The sequence below is a fragment of the Elephas maximus genome, chromosome 24 (assembly GCF_024166365.1).
Source record: "Elephas maximus indicus isolate mEleMax1 chromosome 24, mEleMax1 primary haplotype, whole genome shotgun sequence".
NCBI classification, from domain to species: Eukaryota; Metazoa; Chordata; class Mammalia; order Proboscidea; family Elephantidae; genus Elephas; species Elephas maximus.
The window spans coordinates 16606680-16631066 of NC_064842.1; the positions used below are offsets into that span (position 1 = coordinate 16606680).

The 24387-nt window shown below is 46.5% G+C and overlaps 1 protein-coding gene across 4 annotated transcripts in view; it reads left to right on the forward strand.

Annotated features, from left to right (window-relative positions):
• The window catches only part of PSEN2 (presenilin 2), a 38776-nt gene extending 26187 nt beyond the window's left edge, over positions 1 to 12589 (forward strand). For 3 of the 4 annotated variants that reach the window (XM_049868077.1, XM_049868076.1, XM_049868075.1), the window contains exons 8-11: positions 2992 to 3075; positions 3449 to 3550; positions 6828 to 6946; positions 9090 to 12589. In XM_049868077.1, coding sequence (XP_049724034.1) covers positions 2992 to 3075; positions 3449 to 3550; positions 6828 to 6946; positions 9090 to 9245 — 461 coding nt within the window. In that variant the 3' untranslated portion in view covers positions 9246 to 12589. Of the gene's footprint in view, positions 1 to 2991; positions 3076 to 3448; positions 3556 to 6827; positions 6947 to 9089 lie in introns of those variants that run through there. The other variant, XM_049868078.1, reaches the window with a different exon arrangement.
• The last annotated feature ends 11798 nt before the right edge of the window (positions 12590 to 24387 follow it).

Below are 24387 nucleotides of genomic sequence, written 5' to 3' on the forward strand. Positions count from 1 at the left end.
GGCGAGGGACCCCTCCTGCCTGTGGCTTTCAGAGTGACTAGGACAGTTGTCTTTTTCCCAGCCCAAGGGGAGAGGGGGCCTTGGCGATCCGGGGAGGGTGTCCACCTTGCAAAGATGAAGGCAGACTGCATCACCCACTACACAGAAGGCAGCTTATGGTGCTAGAGCAGGAAGTACATCAGAGGGGACGTGGCCCGTCACGGCACCTTCATCCCATCCATCTTCCAGTGGCCCACTGTGGGTACGGGCTACGTCCTGTGAACCTGCAGCCTTTGAAGCCCTGCACCCACCCCCTTGCCCTCCAGCTTCCTCCAGGCTCCAGAGGAGGGGCTTTGTGGATACTCTTCAGGGCAGGTGTCCAGGGGAGCAGTGGGCTCCTCATTTTCACTGGGCTTCCTTGACAGTCGTTGGGCGGTGCAAACAGTTAACTCACCCAGCTGCTAACCACAAGGTTAGAGATTCACGGCCACTCAGAGTGGACTCAGGGGAAAGAGCTGGGTACCTACTTCAAAAACACCAGCTGTTGAAAGCCTTGTGGAGCACAGTACTACTCTGACACACATGGGGACACCATGAGTTGGAATAGGCTTGATGACAACTTGTTTTTCCTTGACAGCACATGGCTGACTGAAGTTAACTGTCTCTGAAGGGCAGGTACATACTCTTGTCCGTGACCTCAGCATCAGTGTGTAGGGATTTAGGTTTATATACGCATTAAACACACGTGCGTCAGGTCCCCACTCTGTGGCAGGTGCTGTGCCAGTAATTACAGTGGGACACAAGACCCACATGGTCCCTGGCCCCAGGGAGCTCACAGCCCTGTGGCTTTTATACCCTTTCTACCCCCATCACTGAGATGGGGGAGCTATTTAAATAGAGAGCCTGCATTTCTGGAGCTCTGGGGCAGTGGTTAAAGTGCTCGGCTGCTAATCAAAAGATCCTCGGTTCAAAGCCACCAGCCGCTCCATGGAAGAAAGATGCGGCCATCTGCTCCCATAAGGATTACAGCCTTGGAAACCCTATGGGGCAGCTCTACTCTGTCCTGTAGGGTTGCTATGAGTTGGATCAACTCAGTGACAGTGGGCTTGGGGTTTGTTGCTGTTTTTTTTTTTTTCGTTTTTTGGGGCCTGCATTGTGCAGGGGGAGCCCGAGCCCAGGGAAACAGTTTCTTGACTGGAGGCTACAAAGTGCTAGATAATTTGTGCACAAGTGAAGCATCAAGCTTGTGGCAGGAGATGGTTAGTGCCTGTCCCTGGGCATGGACGCGTGTGGCAGACCCTTTCAGGGGATGAGATGGGTCGTGTGAAAAGGCTGAAGGCTGTGCCTGGGATAGGCATCTGTGTGGTGAGTGTCTGTGTTCTGGGGACTTACCAGGGAACAAAGTGATGTCTCTGGTCTGACGTTGCTCACGTTTTAGAAGGGGAGACAAACAGTAATGAAACAGACAAACATAAGTCAGGAGATGATAAGTGGTGTGTAGAAAAGTAAAGCAGGTAAGGGAGTCGGGCTTCAGGGTGGGTGGGGTGGGTGCTATTTTGTATAGGTGGTCCAGGACACTCCTATAAGGCTGATATTTGACCAGAGACCTGACTTAGGTAAATCTGGGGGTACAGCATTCCAGACAGAAGGAACAGTAGCAGGTGCAAAGGCCCTGAGGCAGAGCGTGCCTGTGCATTGAGAGAGCCCAGGGGGCCAGTGTGGCTGCAGTAGAGGGAGAGAGGATGGGAGGTGGAAAAGAGGTCAGAGAAATGGGGAGGGTCCAGGCCACGTCTGGCCCTGCAGGCCATGACGAGGACATTGGCTTTTACCCCTGAGTGAGAGGTGAAGCCATTGGAACATTTTAGCCTGACCTGACTTTATGTAACACAGGTTGTTAGTGGAGAGTAAAATGTATGGGGGACAAAAGTGGAAGCAGGAGACCTGGCGGCTATATAAATAATAACCCACAAGAGAGACAATGGGGTTTGGACCCGGGGCAGCAGTAGAGGTTGTGGGAAGTGGTTGGATTCTGGAGTTATTTTGGAGGCAAAATTGACAAGCTGTCTGGTTGTCTAGGGTATGAGAGAGTCAAGAATGACATCAGTGCTTTGGCCTGAGCAGCTAAAAGGGTGGAGTCGCCGTTTCCTGAGAGGGAGAAGATGTGGGTGGGGCAGGTTGTGGGGGGGCGGGTTTGAGAGTGTGTTTTGGCCTTTAAGCTTGAGGTGCTCATCAGACATTCAGGTGGAGAGTTGGAGGTATCAGGTGGTAAGCTGAGATAGTTCTAGGCTAGAGATACAAAAGACAATTACTTCATAAAGCTACTCACTAATATTATTGATGTGGTTTGTGGGGAAAAAAAGACCCAAACCAACTGCCTTCGAGTCTATTCTGTCTCATGGTGACCCCATGTGTGTCAGAGTAGAATTGTGTTCCATGGGATTTACAGTGACTGGTTTTTGGATGTTCCTGGGGAAGGACATCATGCTTGGTAAAATAGAGGGTCAGTGAAAAAGAGGAAGACCTTCAATGAGATGGACTGAAACAGTGGCTGCGACAATGGGCTTAGTTGTTAACAACGATTGTGAGGATGGTACAGGACCAGGCAGTGTTTTGTTGTGTTGTACGTAGGGTCACTATGAGTTGGAACCGACTCAATGGCACCTAACAATAACAACAGCAGATTGCCAGGCCTTTCTTCTTACGCACTCCTTAGTGGACTCAAGCCATCAACCTTCCAGTTATTAGCCAAGCACTTAACCGTTACCATCACTTAGGCAGCTTGTTTGTGAGGAAATTGAGGCGGGGGGGGAAAAAAAAAGGAAAAGGTAGTGATTGCCCACACCTGCTCAGTGAGTCCAGGCCCCGCCTCCCAAGGGCTTCCTAACCATGTATGTAAACAAATACCATGTAAACTAAGGGTCCTGTGCTGGCTTCCTGGGGGCAAAGACTGCCCCCCTGCCTTCCAGGCCTGGGGACAGCCCCAGTTACCACTTTCTGTTCCCCTTTCTGTAGCTGCCATGGTGTGGACGGTGGGCATGGCCAAGCCGGACCCCTCCTCCCAGGGAGCCCTCCAGCTCCCCTACGATCCAGAGATGGGTGAGTGTCCCCGGGGCTGACAGCCTGTCAGAATTGGAAGGCAGCTTCTCACCCCCATACAGGGGGTCCATGTTCCTGCATCCTGCCCCCAGCTCCCCTAGGCTTGGCCTCTCTGCGGGAGCATAAGGGACAGCCTTCTTGGGCACACGTCTTGGAGACTGGGTGGGGTTGGACTGTCGGCCCTCAGCCCCAGCCTCACTTGGCTTCGTTCCCTTTCTGGTTCTGGGGACTGCTGTGGCTGGTGGGTGTGGGCGGGAGCACTGGGGTTCCGCAGTGATGCTGGGTGACCCCCGTCCCCGGGGCTTTGTTCCCCAGAGCCGAGGGACACCATTTGACTCTGCTTGTTTCTCTCACCACCATGACCGACACCCAGAGGAAGACTCCTATGACGGTTTTGGGGAGCACTCGTACCCGGAAGTCTTTGAACCCCCCCTGCCTGGCTACCCGGGGGAGGAGCTGGAGGAAGAGGAGGAAAGTAAGGTGCCCATGTTCAGATGGCTGGCTTCAACCAAGGGGCGGTGGCGGGGGTGTTGGTGTGTGAGGAGAGAAGCCCTTTTTCATTTCAAAGCCACCTTTACAAAAGTCATGGAGAAACCTGCAAAGGTGGGGCCTGGCTTTCGGCCACAGGGGTGTTGGTATTGAGGCTGAACCATTTATTTAACAGGTGTTTACCGAGCCCTGACTGTGCTGAGGTACTGGGGGAAAAGACACCCTGCTCTCATGGGGCTTAACAGTCTAATGGGGTTGAGGGCATTAGCCCCACACAGGACTGTGAAGGAGAGAACATAGGTGCCCGGAGAGCAGGTTGGGGCATGACCTGGTCTGAAGGGGTCAGAGAAGGTTGTCTGAGGAAGTAACCTCTGAGGCAAGCTCACAGCAGTAAGCAGGTGAGAGGCGGCACAGGAGAAGTATGTCCAGTGAGGGGCTTGCGCGCGGAGATCCTGAGGCAGAGGGCTGCCGTGAGTTAGAGGAGGTGAGGGCCTGCTGGCCCATGGTACAGGGGTGCGGTGAGGGGGATCCCTCTTTATTCAAGGAGCAGAGGGAGCCACAGGAGGGTTTTATACTGCATGGAAGGATGGATGTCATTGGGAAGGATGGATCCCATATGAGTATCCCGCCCTCAGTGGGCCTGTAGGAGGTCCCTGTGCAGCTATGGGGGAGGCAGGTGGGCTCAAGGCTCTGAGGAAGGGCTGGGCTGACAGGTCACAGCCTCTGTATTGGGGCCACGAGTAAGTCACAGAGCATAGGGCGGGGGCAGAGTTGGGGGGTGCCTCCCTGGAACAGAGCTGGGGAGACATGAGGAGCTGTTGTGGAGGAGGGCCTTGAAGACAAAAGCCCAGAGGTGGTTGGAGACCTGCTTCTTTTCCCAAGGGAATTAGCATGGTCAGTCAATGCACATTCAGCCATAGGCGGGACACAGCAGCACCCTGGAGCATATAAAGCACTCTGAAGCAGCTGCAGGTGCTTTCAGCCCAGGGAGGTGGCTAAGCCTGAGGAGGTCCTGAGGGGGGAGCCTTTGCAAAGGCTGAGAGATGAAAGAGACTGTGAAGTGAGCCTTCCTGGAGCTCTTTGGTGTGGTTAGGCTGAGGGGGTGGGGCGAGCAGGAAGCAGCTGGGGGTGGTGGCTGGGAAAGACCTTACAGGGCATGGCACAGGCAGAGAGAGCTCCGGTTTTCTCCTGCAGGCGACAGAGACCACTGGTGATTATGCAGGGAAACAAAATAGCAGCTCTGTGTTCCAGACCCAGGCAGGGAGGAATCTATGCGGATGGACTCGTGGGAGACCACAAGGGGGCACTGCCCTAATCCAGACAACAGAAAAGAGTGAAGGGCTAGGGGTCAGGGTCAGAGACTAGCCAGAGCACATGTGGGATGGCCCTGAAGGACTCCCTGTGTGAGGGATACACGTGGAGGTGGGGGGTTGGTGAGCATGCCCACCAAGACATAATCAGGCAGGTGTGCAGGAGGTGGGGCAGGGCTTTGGACATGCAAGCAGGAGAGCCTGCTGCACACCCAGGTAGAGATGTCAGTAGACACTCAGTGGGTGAGGGGCTCCGGGGAGAGGCCAGGGTTTGAGACCAGGCCTTACAGTCATCAACTTACATGTTGTCAAAACTAAGGGCCTGAAGAAGAGACCCTGGGAGGGTGAGGGACCAGAATGGAGAGCACTAAGGACAGCCCAGGGGTTACAGAATGGCCCGGAGCCCATGGAAGACCCCAAGGTGTAGCCGTGAGAGGGACTGGACCTGGACGGGAGAAGGGGGTGCTGCAGGCATCCATTGGGACAGCCAAGCAATGGCTTGGGCCTCAGCGGGCCAGGGATAGGGTAGGGGGCAGATGCCTGGGGCCACTAGGTTTCAGAAGTGAGCACAGGGTTCTTTTGAGAGTCCTGCCTGAGAAAGACAGAGATAAAGGGAGGGAGAGGGCAGAAAAGCAGAGGTAGAGGGTAGCAAGAGAAGGACCAGGACAAAGAAAGCAGTATTTTTAAGATGGGCAAGACTTAGACATGTTTATCAGGCCATGAGGAAGGAGCCAGCTGAGGGGAGCAGTTGAAATCAGAGGTGCAAATGTGGTGTTGATGAAGAGGTCCTGGAGGAAGGGCAGGGCGACACACTGCCTGGAACAGGAGGAAGATCCCCCTTGCTTAGAGCTTAGAAGGGAGGAGGGGTGGTGGACAGGTGAGGCAGCCACGGGTTTCCTTACAGCAGGCCTGCTTGGCTCGAGTTTATTATGTAAGCCTTCCTATTGTCTACCTATTGTCCATAGGAACAAAATAATCCTATACACAGGAGCACAAGGGCAGCTGTACAAAAGAAAACAGAAGCATTTTAGAAGCTTAAACTTATCAATAACAGAGAAGCTAATTGCAAATTAATTTTACCTGTTTTTTGGGGGAGTCCTCAGAGGCCTTCTATCTAGGCATGTACAATTAATGTTCTTGAAAGTAGTGAAATTAAAATTCCCAGAAAAAATGTATAATTCAGACTTAGCACTGACTTGTACAGTAGTGCCCCCTTATCTGCAGGGGATATGTTCCAAGACCCCCGTGTGAATGCCTGAAACTGAGAATAGTACCGGGCCCTACGATTTGTCCTGTGCATACATACCTAGGATAAAGTTTAATTTATGAATTAGACACAGTAAGAGATTAACAACAATAACTAATAATAAAATAGAACAATTAAAAACAATATGCGTAATAAAAGTTATGTGAGTGACGGCGTGAGATTTTATCATGCCACATACTCATTTAACATTTTTGAATGGTAGTTGACTGAGGATAACTGAAACCTTGGCAAGTGAAACCGTGGATGGGGGGTGGGGGGCTACTGTACACCAGTTCCCTCAACCCTGGGCAGTATGTTTTTATTTGTTCTGTTTTTGCTCAGCTAAGTGTAAAGCACTGGCTTTACCCAAGTATTAGAAATGTCTGCTTTGACTGCGTAGTTTATAAGTCACCCAAACCATGGATTTCCCTACCTTTTGCCACTAACTGCCGTTTTCCAGAGGACAGCCTCTTTTTTGTCACCACTGTGCATGGCTATTCCCAGGGTCCATGTGAGTTGGATCAGGCTGGGCAGGGACTCTACATGGTCCAGGGCCCTGAGGCCCTGGGGCTCTGGCGCCTCTTTTCCTTGGCCAGACAGAGAGGGGTCATGCTTTTCTGCCTACCGTTAGCTTCTCTTCCCTCCTTCTGCCAGCCTCCTCTCAGGACTTCGGAGACCAATGGGTGCACTTTCTCTTCCCCACACAGGGGGTGTGAAGCTCGGCCTCGGGGACTTCATCTTCTACAGCGTGCTGGTGGGCAAGGCGGCAGCCACCGGCAGTGGGGACTGGAACACCACGCTGGCCTGCTTTGTGGCCATTCTTATTGTGAGTGGACACTCTGGGCGTTGCATTCCCCTGGGGTCTTATCAAGGGGACCCCGGGTCCCCAGGAAGTTTTCAGGTACAGCCTTCCCTCTGAGGAGGAAAAACACTTTTTGGAACTGGGTGGGGCTGTCAAAAGGAACCCTAGTGGTACAGTGGTTAAGTAAGTGCTTCGCTGCTAACTGAAAGGTTGGTGGTTCAAACCCACCAGCTGCTCCATGAGAGAAAGATGTGGCAGTCTGCTTCTGTAAAGATTTACAGCCTTGGGAACACTATGAGGGCAGTGCTACTCTGTCCTACAGGGTCACACTGTGAGTTAGAATCAACCTGACGGCAGGGGGTTTGGTTTGGTTTGGGGAACTGTCAAGAAGATCCTTGAGACCAAGGATTTGGAGCCCTAGTGGTGCAGTAGTTAAGAGCTCAACTGCTAAACAAAAGGTTGGCAGTTCAAATCTACCAGCCGCTCATTGGAAACCCTATAAGGCAGTTCTACTCTGTCCTATAGGGTCGCTATGTGCAATGGCTTTGGTTTGGTGGTTTTTGTTTTTTTTTTTTTTTTTTTTTTTGGTAGTTGTCAACAGGAGTCCCTGAGCTGTGCATATCGTTAATGCACTTGGCAGCTAACCGAAAGGTTGGAGGTTTGAGTCCACCCAGAGGTATCTCAGAAGAAAGCCCTGGCAATCTACTTCAGAAAAATCAGCTGTTGAAAACCCTATAGAGCACAGTTCTACTCTGACACACATGGGGGCGCCATGGGTTAGAACCAACTCGACGGCAACCGGTTGGTAGGTAGCTGTCAGCAAGATCCTCTCCAGATGGTTCAGAACAGTGCAAGGGGAGGGGTGACCCAGGAGCTCTGACGTTCAGTGAGCAGCACTCCATGCCAAAGACTTGGCCAGAAGTGTTGTGTGCTTGTCTCACAATACCCTGTGTGGTGGGTATGATCACCTCAGGTTTGTAGAAATAGGTTATGAGCCTTACCCATGGGCACAAAGTCAGTGAGGGACTGAGTCGTGATTTAAGCTCAGTTCTCTGACTCTGGAGTCTGTGCTTCCCTCTCCTCTGTGCCACCCGGACACCATGGGATTCTGAACTCCAGGGTCTCCTGAGGTTTTGAGGGCAACCTCATCACTTTGAACCCCAGCAGTGAAATTTGTAGGCCCCTGTAGTCGTTTAACATGGCCAAATACACACAGTGGGGAAACATCCTTTTATGATTTCACCTCAGACGTTTTCCTTTTAGGATCAGAGGAGGTGGAGTCTCAGAGTAGTCCATTCTCAGTGCTCTGCCCATTTGAGGAAAACCCTGGAGGTTATGTGGCAGGGCACATTAAGGCTGGTGGCCCAGGTTTTTGGGGATTCTGCTGCCCACACGTGAGTGTCAGGGACGGGGTGACCAGCCTCCAGGCCCTCCTCCACCAACAGTCTGACCTAGAGCTGCTGCTCCCTCAGGGGTAGGGCTGGCACTCTGGTTCTTTGTCCCCACTCAGCTCGCTCACTGCCTACCTTGGCCCTGTGGGGGGTGGGATGGGCACCCCTCACACCTGCTTCCGAGGGGATGAGTCACATAGCGTCACTGATTCCCCTGATGTGAGCTGCTGAGAACCTTCCTAGCATTTCAGTTGGGCCCATCTAGTTCTTATATAAATATATGCTCCCTGAGGGGAGGTGTCTTAGTGTCATGACTGACTATGATAGGCAGACCAGGGAGGCATCTTACTGTCATGAGTGACTGTGATAGACCATGGAGGCGTCTTACCGTCATGAGTGACTCTGCTAGCCATACCAGGGAGGTGTCTTACTGTCATGAGTGACTGTGATAGATCATGGAGGCATCTTACCGTCATGAGTGACTGTGCTAGCCAGACTGGGAAGGCAGCATAGTCTAGAGAGCAGCCCTGTCCTAGGAGTCAGGAGGCTGTTTTCTGGCTCACCCACTAGCGTGCGGGGTGTTATGATGTGAGTGAGAACATCTGCCCTATGATAGCTCACAGAGCTGTTGCGAGAATCAGGGAAGATAATGGGGTGACAAGTGCTTGAACAAGCTCCTGAGCCCAGAGACTAGGCTGTCCTTAAGTCCCTCACTAAGTGCTTCCTTCCCTCCTTCCCCTACACATCCTCACCCCTCACCTCTCTGTGTCCTACAGGGTTTGTGTCTGACCCTCCTGCTGCTGGCTGTGTTCAAGAAAGCGCTGCCTGCCCTCCCCATCTCCATCACGTTTGGCCTCATCTTCTACTTCTCCACAGACAACCTGGTCCGCCCGTTCATGGACACCTTGGCCTCCCATCAGCTCTACATCTGACACGAAATGCAGTGCTTGTGGGCTGGAAGCTGTGGGGAATTTTAACTTGATGCAGTTGTATAGTTTTCACTCTAGTGCCATATATTTTTAAGACTTTTCTTTCCTTTAAAAAAATAATAAAAACCATTGTGTTTACTTCGTGAAAATGAAGCAGAACCAGCTTTTTGGTGCTAGTTGTTTCTGTCACCAGATTTTGGCTCACCCTGTCATCAGCACTCACTTCACCAACAGGAAACACAGATTTATCTAGCTGAACTCAGAAGGGTTGCCCAAGGTGAGGAGAGGACATGGAAAAGGACGCCTGTTCACACTTCACGGCCTGGAATCGTCCGAGGGCTGACGTGAATGAAGATGTTCGTCTGTTAGGGACCAGGAGTACATGCTTGGGAACTTGACTAAGCACCTGTCACTCTGGCCAGAGAAGACAAGCCATTTTTTTCTGCAAGGAATGTTCCCAGTGCTTTGTCTATGATGTCATTGTTATTTTATTACTTTTAGAAGCAGAGTCCCATTCTTGTGACATCAAGTTACTGCTGGGAAATGGCTTAATATTATATCAATAAATAGATGAACCCCGTTGGGATGTTGGTGTTTGGTCTCTGTAAGTGTTGACCTCTGTCCCTGTGTTTCTGCGGCACCCCAAATAACGTATGCTGCAGGCACTTAAGGGAAGAGATTTGCCCAGTTACGAAGGAGAGATACTTCGCTGTCTTCCCTCTCTGAAATCATTTATTTGACCAGCAAGTTTTCTAAGCAAAGGTTTTCAGAGAGCAGCAAAGCAAGATGTCCAACCTCTTTGAGGTAGAGCAGGCTCTTATGAGCAGATCCCCTGTGTGCCCGCCCAGGCCCTGGCCCTTTGTACACGTTGTCGGAAACAATCCAAGGTGGTTGCCTAAATGTCAGTGGTTGCTTTATTGAGTGTCCCTCCTCAACAGAAACCAGTGCACCAGGGCCAGGCAAGAGCCGATGTCCAGAAGCTCGCTTTCTGTTCCTTATCTGGTCGTAGTTCTGGGCACTCTGGTTGGGGGAGTGGACAAGTTGGGTTTTTCCTTTCCTTATGCATCTGACGCAGTGTCCAGGCTGCAGGGAGAACCTCTTGGTAGTGACTTCAGCTTCTTGGCCGTGCAGAGCAGGCTGCTGTCACTGCTGATGAGCACAGCTGCTGAGTAGCTGAGACAAAGCAGGTGCTGTGTTTGGAGTTCAGCCTGGTAGCACTATCCACTTGTTCCAGAAATAATGTCAGTGTCGGGACTGGGTATTTATTATGAGAGGAGTAAAAGGGTATGTTGGTGTTTGACTGTAGCTTTCTTTTTCCTGGACTGTTTGGTGAATGAGGTAGGGGGAGGGCTGAGAAGGCCCAATGCCATTTATCCTGGTGGTGGCACTTGCATGTACCAGCAGTTGGAAAGCTGCAGAGCTATGACTTACGACTAATAAGCAGTCAGAGACAAAGGGGTGATAACATCACAGTCATGAAAGCCAGAAGTAGGAAGAGTTTTAAGAGGATGAGAAATGGCTCCTGATGTTAAAAGCCACCAAGAGGTTAACCAGTTACCATCAAGTTGATTCCAACTCATGGCAACCTCGTGTGTGTCTTGAGTAGAACTGTGCTGCACAGGGTTTGCAGTGGCTGATTTTTTTGAAAGTAGACTACCAGGCCTTTTTTCTGAGGCTCCTCTTGATGGACTCCAACCTCCAGCCTTTTAGTTAGTAGCCAAGTGTGTTAACCATTTGCATCACCCAGGGACTCATACCAAGAGGTTAAGGGGGTAAGAAAAACTGCCAGAAGCCCATTAAAAGTGGCAATTAGGGCAATATTTATCTTTGAAAGAGTAGGCTTAGGGTGGGGTTTCCAAAGATGATATTGGATACATTTGTTAGGCATAAGGAGATCTTTGTCAAAGGCCTGACTGGGGATGCTGGGGGTGGAGGTCACATTCAGAGGTAAAAGCTAAAGGTGATGGTCCCATATTGAAGTAGATTGACAGTGAGGGAAGCGGCTGTGTGATTAAGGGGAAGCATCTGTTAAAATTGGGAAAAAAAAGGAAAAGTGAGAGGACACTAGGATAAGAGCTACTGGAGAGAAAAAGGAACCTGAGGAGGGTCAACATGCGGAAACTTGGTTCCTGAGGAGCTGGGAGACCAGCGAACATGGAACACCAGTGGGGGAGAGAGGAAAGATGAAGGGGTTCAAAAAGATAGAATTCAAACAAGCTGAAAAGATGAGGGAACTGGTGCACAAGCCCCTGTATACCCACCACCGGATATAACCAGCCAGCTAATCTTAATACTTGTCCACACTGGCTTCAGATTTGTTGTTAGAAGTAAACTCTGTCATTTTGAGGTCCTTCCCTAATCTTTTCCCTAATCCTACTGCTGCCCTCCTGCTGTCCTGAAGTCCATTTTATCTTTCCCATCCATGTTTAGTTTAGTTTTGCATGTTTTTTTTTTTAAAAAAAACTTTACAATAGTAGTATCATACTGCATATATTGGACAATTTGCTTTAATTTACATGTTTGAGCTGTTCATGTATATAAATGTAACTCTGCTTCAGTCATTTTAACTATTGTATAGTAAGTACTCCGTTGTGTGATATTCCGCTATCCATTATGCTACTGATGGACACTTAGGGATTTTCAGTGTTTCTGTATGATAGGTATACTGCAACCAACATTCTATTATGTTTTGTGAATTTGGGTGAGAGAAAAATCTGTATTTTTATGTAAAATTGGAAGTCCTCTAATTCAGTTGCTCCCTGAGCAGTTTTATCAATTTATACTTCAGCAGTATGAGAGTTCCGCCTTCTCCCAAACTCGGCATTATCAGAATTTTCGTTTTTTGCTAATTGGATAGGTGTTATCTCCTTTAGGTTTTAGTTTGCATTTCCTGTTTTTTTTTTTCCCAATTGTTTTATTGTGGTAAAAATATATATAACAAAACATTTGCCAATGTAGTGTTTTTTGCACAAACATTCAGTGCCGTTGGTTATGTTCCTCATTTTGTGTAACCAACATCAGTATCCACTTCCAATTAACAGAAACTCAGTGCCTCCTAAACAGAGACACCCCCCTCCTAGCCCTGGTAACCAGCAGTACACTTTGGTCCCTACACATTTGCCTGTTTCCTATAAGTGGGATCATATAGTATTTGTCCTTTTGTGATTGGTTTATTTCACTCCACATAATATTTTTAAGGTTCAGCCATGTGGTGCCGGGTATCAGGACTTCATTCCACTCTATGGCTGAGTAATTATTCCACGGTGTGTATATATGACGTTTTGGTTATCCATTCATCTGTTGATGTACACTTAGGTTGTTTGCACCTTTTCGTTTCCTCAGTTTTTATCGACATTAAACATCTTCTTATATGTTTTTTGGTTGTGCCAGTTTCCTTGTCTGTTCATATCCTTTGCCCATTTTTTAGTTGGATTGTGTGATATGTGTATATGTGTGCATGTATTCTGAATAGATGCTAAACTTGGGTCAGTTATATGCATTCCAAATATCTTCTCCTAGGCTGTGCCTTGCCCTTCGACCTTCTCTTAGGGGTCTTTTGCTAGACCAAAGTAAGTTTAAAATGTTAGTGTTGTTAGATATATCGATCATTTACTTTTCTGGTTTATGCCTTGGAATCTTATTTAAGAAACCCTACCCTTGAGGTCTTCTAAAAGCTTAAATTTTTATTTTCACATTAAGATTTTTAACCCATCTGAAGTTTATTTTACGTATGGCGTTTAGTAACCAAACCAAACCAAATCCACTGCTGTTGAGTCGATTCCGACTCCGAGCAACCCTACAGGAGAGAGTAGAACTGCCCCATAGGGTTTCCAAGGCTGTAAATCTTTACGGAAGCAGACTGCTACATCTTTGTCCCACGGAGCAGCTGATGGGTTGGAACCACTGACCTTTTGGTTAGCAGCTGAGCACTTATCCACTGCGCCACCAGAAAAGGTGGTGTCATGGATGTGGGATTTCTGGGCATCTTTGAATCATAGTAGGCAGGAAAGAAGCCATCTGAGCAAATGACTGGAAAATTGTGGGGAAGCTTTGAGGAAATTGGCCAGGAGGTCCTTGGGGCAGGCAGGAGAGATTTGGGGGTGAGAGGAGGCAATGTGGGATACCACTGGAAAGTCCTTGAAGCAATAGCTGTGGGATTTCTGGAGAGTAATAATATAGCAAACCCTTACCCAGAGCCTACCATACGCTGGGTACTGTAGGAAACCCTGGTGGTGGCATAGTGGTTAAGGCCTACGGCTGCTAACCAAAAGGCTGGCAGTTCAAATCTACCAGGCCCTCCTTGGAAACCCAATGGGACAGTAGTACTCTGTCCTGTAGGGTCGCTATGAGTCAGAATTGACTTGATGGCGATGGGTTTGGTTTGGTTTTGCTACTGAATGAGGTCATGAAGTTAACCCCTTCAATCCTTGTAATACCACTAGGGAGTAGGTACTATCCTTACTCCATTTTATAGATGGAGAAACTGAGACACAGAGAGGTTTAAGTGCCTTAGCCCAAGATCAAGCACAAAATAAGCAGAGTCATTGGTATACAAACCCAGGACATTTGGTTCCAAGCACACATACTCTTAACTAGCACACACACCACAGCTGGTCTGCTGTGTAATCAGCAAAGAGTGCAGGATAACACCTCCAGGCTGAGCCCACTGAAGCTACCCAAAAGAAATGCGTGGAACAGAGAAAATCGTCCACAACTCACAAGAGGTGTTTCAAATCCAAAAAATGAAAACTATTTCAGCATCAAGAGAGGTAAGTTACTGCAAGAAAGCGCTGCAAGGGGGGAGCAGCACCATTGCTGAAATAGAACTGAGTAAACTGATACTTGATTTTGGACATGTTATCAGGTGGACCACTCCCTGGAGAAGGACATCATGCTTGGTAGAGGGTCAATGAAAGAGAGGAAGACCTTCAGTGAGATGGATTGACACTGTGGCCCCAACAATGGGCTCAAGCATAACAACAATTGTGAGAATGGTGCAGGACTGGGCAGTGTTTCGTTCTGTTGTACATAGGGTGGCTGTGAGTCAGAACCAACTTGACAGCACCTGACAACAACAACAACAAACTGATATTAAAAAAAAAAGACCAGTACATCAAAGGACTTTACCAACAAAATGAAAAGACAACGTACAGGTTGGGAGAAAATTTTGGCAAACCATATGTCAGACAAGAGACGAACACCCAATATATATACATAAAACTACAACTTAACGAAAAGACAAACCAACCAAAAAATGGGCAAAAGACTTGAACAGACATTTCACCAAAGAGGATAATCAAATGGCGAAAAAGCACATGAAATGATGCTGAACATCATTAGCCATTAACAAACAAAACAAAACAAAACAAAAAACCAAACCCATTGACTTTAACTCCAACTCACAGCGACTCTGTAGGACAAAGTAAAACTTCCCCATAGGGTTTCTGAGAAGTGCCTGGTGGACTTGAATTGCTAACCTTTTTTGGTTAGCAGCTGTAGCTGTTAACCACTACGCCATCAGGGTTTCTGCTAATAGCCATTAAGGAAATGCAAATCAAAACTACAAAGAAATATTACCTCAGCCCCATTAGAACGGCAGTCATCAAAAAAATGAAAGACAAGTGTCGGCAAGGTTGTGGAGAAACAGAAACCCTCATCCATTGCTGGTGGGATTGTAAAATGGTGCAGCCCCTGTGGAAAACAGTTTGGCTGTTCCTCAAAAAAGCTGAACATAGAATGACCATGTTGTTGTTAGGTGCCATCCAGCTGATTTCCAACTCCTAGTGACCCTATGTGACAGAGTAGAACTGCCCCACTGGGTTTTTTTTTTTTGGCTGTAATCTTTACAGAAGTAGATTGCCAGGCCTTTCTTCCAGGGTGCTTCTGGGTGGATTCAAACCACAAAACTTGAGATCAGCAGCCAAGCACAAACCGTTTGCACCCTCCAGGGACCTTAGAGAGCCATTTAGCCTACTCTAAAGACAAAAAAAAAATTTTTTTTTTTTTAAACGAAAAAAAGTATTGTGCACCTGATCATTCGCTTCTATGTGTAAGCTCACGACTGCTTTATAAGAAAGGTTAAGTTTGATGGCTTTTCTGCTGCTGGTCTGGTCATGCAAGGACAGCTGAATGGCTCTGTCTGATAGTGCACTTGGTGGATGAGGAAAAGGAGCCAGTGGGAGCTCCACGGCCACACCCTATGATGTAACCTCACCCTGCGAGCCCCCAGACCTTTGATAATGTCACCCCAAGCCTGATGTAGTATGTGTGCACAGACAACTTATAGAAGCCAGGGTGGTGGCTTTTATCTTTCTCTCTCATCCGTCCTGCTCAGCATCCCGTGTGTCCTTCCAGTCTGAATATTTGTGTCTTTATTCAGGTCTTGGAACTTTTCTTCTCTTACTTATTTATTTCCTCTATTTTCTCTTTTGGGGCTTTCTTTGAGATTGGTGTTAGAGCTCTCAAACGGTTCTTTATTCTCTTACTTGTTGCCCCTGTTCTCTATCCTTTTGTCCTTCCCTGCTATATTCTAGAATTTATCTTTCAGACTCCCAACATTTTATTTTTTGGTAAATGTATTTTTTCGGTTTCCCAAACTCTAAATCTCCCCTTGCTCTTTTCTCGTAGCTGCCTCAGTGGTCTGAGCCAGCCTCCGGTCCGTCCCTTTGCTTTGGGTTCATGGCCCCAGAGGGTCCAATGGCTGGTGGAGGAGGAGCCTGAGTGGGAGCTAGCTCTTAGGTCAACTCAACAGCAGCACTTCTCAAAGTGTGGCCTCCTGGGGCCTGTGAGGTGAAAACTATTTCCATAATAATACTAAGACATTCGTTGCCTTTTTCACTCTCATTCTCTCATGAGTGTATAGTGGAGTCTTCAGAAACCGCATGACGTGATCTTTCAACAGACTGAATTAGAAAGCAGATATGAGAATCCAGCTGTCTTCTATCAAGCCAGAAATTAAAAAGAACTGCAAACATGTAAAACTGCCACTCTTTTTATTAAAACTTTTCGTTTTGAAAAATACAGCAATTTTCATTAAAACATGTTATTTGTGTTAACATGAAATATCTTTAATTTTTAAATAAAATATTTTATTTTTAAAATGTTTTTTTTTTTTAACTTTCTCAGTTGTAATTTCTGATAGGAGAGCATGAACCCAGATAACAAAAGGTCTTTCGGCTCCTCGATAATTTTTAAGAGGGCCAAGGAGTCCTGAGATCAAAGAGTTTGAGGACCACTGCTGCGCAGGGAGGTTCCTGTTTCGGTCTGGTGGCTTTACATTTCTCCTCTTGCCCTTTTACCTTTTACCCTTTTACGAAAAGCGTGCCCTCCTCGTCTCTCTAAGCACTGCAGTTGTCTTGAAACACCGGCTGCCGATGAGTCGACTCTGACTCATGGCGAACTTGTGTGTGTGTCAGAATAGAACTGCGTTCTCTAGGGTTCTCAGTGGCTGGTTTTTCAGACGTAGATCTCCAGGCCTTCCTTCTGCAGCAACTCTGGGTGGACTCAAACCTCGGACATTTCGGTTAGCATCCAAGTGCCTTAACCCTTTGCATCATCCAGGGACTTTCTCTTGAATTTCTGTTGTTAGTTCTGCACCAGGCGGCCACAGGAGGGCAGCAGAATCCGTCGCGAGCCCCTGTGGGGCCCTCAGGCCTGGTTTTTCCTCATTCAGCCTGCAGTATTGAGCTCCTGCTGGGTTTCTGGCCCCTGCTTGAAGCTGGAGAAACAAAGATGACAAATCGATGTCCTTGCTTTGTCGGAGGCTCACAACTGCACGTTCTCCCTCCCAGCGAGCTGAGGTCCCAGGAGAGGACGGGGTTTTTGATCCAGTTACAGGCCCCGGCCAGAGCCAGACCACAAAACAGGTGCTGAAATGGCTGGTGAATGACCGTAACCTTGATGTCAAACGGAGCTAAGAATAAAACCAGTTACGGCAACAGCACACACGTCAGAGTAGAACTGCCTCCATAGGGTTTTCTTTTTCTTTCTTACCGTGCTTCAGGTGAAAGCTTACAGCTCAAGTTAATTTCTCATACAAAAATTTATACACATATTGTTTTGTGACATTAACTGCAATCCCCACAATGCGACAGCACTCCGCCTGTCCACCCCAGGTTCCCTGTGTCCATTCGACTAGTTCCTATCCCTTCCTGACTTCTCATCCTCCTTTTGGACAGGAGCTGCCCATTTAGTCTCTTACATCTGACTGAACTAAGAAGCACATTCTTCACATGTATTATTTTTGTTTTATAACCCAGTAAAAACCCAGTGCCGTCGAGTCAATTCCGACTCACAGCGACCCTGGAGGACAGAGTAGAACTGCTCCATAGAGTTTCCAAGGAGCGCCTGGCGGATTCAAACTGCTGACCCTTTGGTTAGCAGCCATTTTGTTTTATAGACCTATCTGTGTCTGAAGAGTGGGTTTCGGGAATGGTTTCAGTTCTGGGTTTACAGTGTGTCCAGAGGCCATAGTTTCAGGGGTTCCATAGGTTTTTCAATGGCTGATTTTCTCAGAAATAGATTGCCAGGCTTTTCTTCCAAGATGTCTCTGGGTGGACTCGAACCTCCAGCCTTTCAGTTTGTGGCCCAGCAGGGACTCCAAGAACTGAGAATAGAAGCCTGTTTTCCAGATTCTCAGCTTAAACCTGAAGGTGCTTGTCCTTGTTGCCATTGCTTGTGGGGAAGGGCGCCTTGTGCTCCTTTCTGTTAGGTAGCACATGGTTACCCCACAGTGTGACGTAGTAAGGGATGGAGGTAGCAAAGGAATTCCACCTCCCCTTTTCACCCAGTCTTGGATAAGGTGGAGGTCAAGGGCATAGGCAAGGCTTTACCCAAAACTGGGACCTACCTAATTTTTATAAGAAGAAATCATGGACACCTCTACCAAAGGAAAACGAAGCACTGTGGTCATTTAGCACAAAGCTAATCCTCTCACTTCTCGCCAGCCCATAGTGCCAGTTACTTTTGTAGCAACTCTGGCGTGAATGAGCTGCCCTAAAGGTTGGGCAGTAGAAATGGCACGAGATCTAAAGGCCCAAGACAAGGGTTCAAGTCCCAAGTTTCCTGGTTCCTAGACCTGTGTTCTTTCCCCTTAATGTGGTGCCAACCCCATGTTGGTTTTTTCCCCCTGGATATTTATCATGGTCTTTAGTCAACCCAACGATACACAAAAACCCAGCAGTCTCTGCTAAAACACACCATAGTGGTTGAAGAGCAGGGCTTGAAGGGGCAGACACAGTTATAGTCCTGGCTCCACCACCTGCTTGCTGTGTGAGCTTGGGTGAGTTGTTAAACTTCTCTGAGACTCGGTGTTCTCAGCTGTAAAAAGAGAATAATAATAACGTCATAGGGTTACTGTAAGAATTGCGTGACATTAGATATCTAAAGTGCCTGGCTCATAGTGAGTGCTCCATGGACAGTAGCTATAAATATCACTGCATTGGAAATTCACAATTTTTTCAGATACCAGAGCCAGAAAGAGTCTCAGAAATCATTTAACCCAGTGTTTTGCAAAGTATATTCAAACACTGTTCCCTAAAGATGTTCTATAGAAAAGGGTTCTGTGGCCAAGTATGATGGGAGAGTTGAAACTCACGGTTGTATATTAAAGGCTCAGAGAAGTCAGAGTAGAGGACCTTGTTGAACTTTGTTCAACAATCACGGAATCCTTTTCATGTCTCACTTTTTAACTTTGTGGTTGCTCGTACCAGCAGAACACAGCCTAAGCATCTATCTACCCAGAGCAGAAGTAGATCCTCTAATACCTCCTATAAGTGGTCTCTAGATTCTGCCTGACCGCATCCAGCTATGGGGGCTCAAGTACCGTGAACAATCCTAACAGCTCATAGGTAACACTTGTGGAAGGTTTGCCAGGTGCCAGGCCCTCTGATAAGCACTAGGCATGCATTATCTCATTCACTGCTTGTAATAGCACTAAGAAGTAGAGAGTATTATCTCTATTTACAGGTGAAGAAACTGGGGCTTAGAAGAGCTAAGTCACTTGCCCAAGGTCACAAGGCTAGAAAGTGCCAGAATGCAAATTCAGGCTGGTCTGGCTCTGGAAGCCAGCCTTCAATACCATGCTGTACTGCTTCCTGCAGCCCACACCCTCACCTGTAACCCTTGGAAAGTGCTTCCTTGTATGCAGCTGAAAGGGAATCCCTGTTTTCATAGTTTCTTAGTGCAGAAATGCCACAAGTGGGTGGCTTCAATGAACAGAAACTTGTTTTCTTGCAGTTCTGGAGGCTAAAAGTCTGAACGCAGGGCCTCGACCATGCCGAGTCCTTCCTTGTCAGTGGTCCTGTGTGTTCCCTGGTTCCTTGGCTTATAGATGATCCCTATACAGCACCTGTCCTCCCCAGCGTGCGCTTGCTTCTCTGTGCCTAGACTGTGCTTCATATGACTCATAAGGGATTAGGCTTACTCTGGTAGGACCTTAACTGATTAATTACATTAGATTGCGTTATGGAAGATGGTTACATTACATTACATTAGATCACCTACACAGGTATTGGGGTTAGATTTTCAACACATTTCTTTGGGGTGTGGAACACAGGTCATTGCATAACGCTCATCACGCTCTTTTATCCTGGTTGCACACACAACATTGGTTTCAGTTCTAAGTATACTCCGTTTGCCATTGTTTCTAGAACTTTATCCATTTGGTTTCTTTTTCTCCTGACTTGTTCAAATACTTCAGCATCCCTTTTGGGCTGAAATACTCAGAATGGAACACAATTCTGTCTACTCCGCTGTGATAGTTGCATATTTATGAAATCACATATTATTAAAAAACATGACATAAAAACTGTTTCACAAGGGAAAAAAGAGAGGATTAGGGGACAGAAAGTCTTAGAGGTACAATAACAAAATTCTTTTCCTACAGGAATTTGGATAACAAAGTTCTAATAGTATAGCTGTAAAACCTAAACGTGGCTTGACAACCTCTGGCTTTTGCTCCAGGGTAATGGTCTCTCTCTCTCTCCTAGCATCACCATTATTAACACAGTTTCTCACCCATCTCACCATCTTTGTTACTTTATGACTCATTATTTAGTAAACAAAGCACAAAGTCACTAAAACACAGTAGTTGGGTTGTACACACACACACACACACACACACACACACACCCATACTGTATACTAGTTTTTTGTAATAATCTGCTTGTAACCAATAGCAGTCCTAGTGAGACAAATTATGTTTTCTACTTAATTTCATTGCAGCCAATCCTAGTCCTGGAAACACCACTTCAGGAAAACACTTGAACTCTCAATGTGGTTTGGCGGATGTAGCTCAGAACTAGCATTTCTACCTCATTCGGAATCTGTACTTCATTAATTATGCACATTGAGCTTACCTTCAACCAAAGTTAATTTCTCCCCACAGTTCTGCTATATATCTGCAGCTGTACATTGGAGCCCACATGAAGGATATTACACTTACCAAGTTCAAGTTCATCTGGTTAGACCTGGCTCATTATTCAGCCCATGGATCACCTGGGAGGCTGATTCTTCTTCAGTCTGATGTCTTCTGTGCAAATGATAAGCATGCCCACTGGGTCGGCACTTTCCCATAGAACGTTCTGTGATAATGAAAATGTTCTATAGCTATGATATAGTGGCTATTGAGCAAATGAAATGAAGCAAGTGCAACTAAGGAACTGAATTTTAAATTTTATTTAATTTAAATTTAAATGATCACCTATAGCTAGTGAACAAAGGATGGAACGGTGCAGCTCCAGATGGTTACCTTAAACATGGGTAAAAATATGAGCAGAACGGGGACCTGCTGCTGCCATTGGAGCCTGAACTCTGGATGGGGAATGATCATTCAATGATCGCCAACCCCTGGTATTTGTAATGGAGTCCCTGGGAGGTACAAATGGGTAATGTGCTCAGCTGCTAACCAAAAGGTTGGATGTCTAAGGCCACCCAGGGGTGTCTCGGAAGAAAGGCCTGGTGATCTATGTCTGAAAAATCAGCTATTCCAAACACTACGGAGCGTAGTTCTACTTGGACATGTGTGGGGTTACAATGAGTCAGAGTTGACTCGATGGCAGCTGTTTGGTTGGTTATATTTCTAATAATTCCGTGCACAATTTCATCCATCAGTACATATGGGTATTTTTGAAGGACATTTTCAAATGCCTTGGGAAATTAAGATGTCCTCTATATATGGACTTTCCTTGCTCCACCAGGCAAGTACTTTTTTTTCCCCAGAAAATAGTCCCCCCTGCCTTGTAGAATAAGTTGCCCACTGTACCAAAATGTAGGAAAATACAAAGAGGAAATTAACAATGACCAGTAATTCTATTGTCAACATTTCAGTATATTTTCCTCGCCTTTTTTTCTATGCTTGTAGATATTTTTCACATCACCAAAAACATACGTTCTCTGGTATTTGCATTCTGCTTTTTCTTAATTGATGTATTTCACAAGTATTTTCTCACGTTATTAAACATCTTTAAAAACAATTTTAAAGACTGAATAATAGTTCATTGTATCACTGATTAAACCATTCTCCAATGTTGTACTTTCAGGTTGCATCTACTTTTTTTGCTATCATAATCAAAGCTGCGATGAACATCTTTTGTACAAATAACTTTGTCCATAGCTTGCATTTTTTCTTAGGATAAACTTCCTGAAGGGGTATTATTAAGATTCGATTTGAACAGAGAGAAAAAAGCCATTGATAGCCACAATTGTCTGGTAAGCAAGGAAGGTAGATTTTGCTGAATGGTAGCACCTCGATGAGTTCAGATGGCTGAGTTTGGCCAAAGGGATGGTGGAAAAATAAATGACTCTATAGAATAATAGGAAACCCTGGTAGTATAGTGGTTAAGTGCTACGGCTGCAAACCAAAAGGTTGGCAGTTCGAATCCACCAGGCTCTCCTTGGAAACTCTATGGCTCAGTTCTACTCTGTCCTATAGAGTCACTAGGAGTAGGAATTGACTCAGTGACAATGGGTTTGTTTTTTGGTTTATAGAATAATAGGGTGCCCTGGTGGTGCAGTGGTTAAGCACTTGGCTACTAACCAAAAGGTCAGTGGCTCGAACCTCTGGAGAAAGATGTGGCAACCTGCTTTCATAAAGGTTACAGCCCTGGAAACCCTACAGGGCAGTTCTACTCTGTCCTATAGGGTCGCTATGAGTCGGAATTGACTTGATAACAATGGCTTTACAGGCATAGAATAGTCGTTCAATGATCAATAAACAATGAAGTGAGAATTTGGAGTTTTTGAGGCAATCCAAAAGGGAAGGGTTAAAGAGGAAAAATGAGAGTGTGAGGAGAGGAAAAAAACAGCAAGCTGGACTCCTACTTCATGAGGGAATCAGCCTGCAAAAATTCCCATGGGATGGGATAGCTAAAGAACTTTTGGGGACACACTGTCTAATACTTAATTTGAAGTTGTTGTGTTGGAGCCCTGGTGGAACAGTGGTTAACTGCTCAGCTGCTAACCAAAAGGTCAGTGGTTCGAACCCACCAGCTGCTCCGTGGGAGAAAGATATGGCTATCAGCTTCCGTAAGTATTACAGCCTTGAAACCCTATGGTGCCGTTCTACTCTGTCCTGTAGGGTCACTATGAGTGGAAACCAGTTCGATGACAGTGGGTTTCGTTTTTTTGGTTTGTTGTGTAGGTCCCCTCCATTCCCCTACAGGGTTTGGTGCAGCACTGCACAAGGCAGCACCCAGATGGGAGCTGTTCTACAAACTGACTGACTTCAGCAGATGCAGGGGCTCAGGACCAGAGGGACCAAGAGAATGTGAGCCGCCTCCTACCTCCTGCCCTGTCCTCCATGGGATTACTCAAACTCTTTAGGTGGGCTTTAGACTTCCACAGTGTGGGGAATGGAAGTTTGAACCAGCCTCACCTAGGGATGCTCCAGATGACATCTGAGTTACTACATAATAAGCATGTTGTTGTTAGTTGTAGTCCAGTCCATTCCAACTCCTGGCAACTCGATGTGTGCAGAGTAGAACGGCTCCATGAGGTTTTCAAGGCTGTGGCCTTTCAGCAGATCACCAGGCCTTCCTCCCGAGGCAACTCTGGGTAGGTTTGAGCAGCCAGCCTTTCAGTTAGCAGCCGAGCAATGTGCTGCCCAGGGACTCCATGATAAGCATAGCTATTGGTAAACAGAAAACAATAAGAACATAAGATAAAATTAATTAAGTAGTTAGAGGGTACTGATTTTCTGTTTAGGGAGATGGATAGTGGTGATGGATACACAACAGGTTGAATGTCATTAACGTCACTAAATTGTACACTTAAATATGGTTAAAATGACAAATGTTTTGTTACACAAATTGTGCAAAATTAAGAAAAAAAAGTAGATAAGTCAGGTATTTGACCCCTTTGAAAGCTGAGGCCCAAGAGGTTACGCAGTGTACCTAAGTGACCTTGTTTACCATTTCAAGACCCAATAATTTTCTCCTTTGCATTTTTTGTTGATACTGTGTGTTTCACTAATGAAGGCATGCTGGTTAAAAGACCAATTCAGAATTTTCGTTATGAGCTATGGATTTTGATATTCATTATCTGGGTTCCCATGTATCCCAGCAGCCCCAGGACGACAAAAATCCTGCCGATATGAGTCAATAATAACATTGGTTTTAAAAAACTTTGTAAAAATTTATTTCTTGAAAATTTGCGAAACCTGAAGTAAAACGTGAAGGCATCTGGCAATTTTTTTTTTTTTCTGGCAATGACGGCAAATACATTTTATTCTAATCTCCTTCTTCTTAGCCTTTTTATTTTTCATGGAACTTTTCAAAACATGGTACAATGCATTCTTCTTTACTGCAAAACAGTACTTACAGCCCAAATAAATAAACCCAAGAGATTTTTTTATTTCAGGAAAGTTACCACTGTAATGCTTTCTTCATTTCTGCAAATGCAGTACTTAGAGGCAAAATAAATAAAACTAAAGGAATTTGAATCTTAGGAAAATTACCACTACTATGTGTTCTTTGGAAACCCTGGTGGTGTAGTGTTTAAGCGTTGGGCTGCTAATCAAAAGCTCAGCAGTACGAATCCTTGGAAACCCTATGGGGCACTTCTATTCCGCCTTATAGGGTTGCTATGAGTCAGAATTGACTCGAAGGCAATGGATTTGGTTTGGGTTGTATTCATCTTTATAACAAAA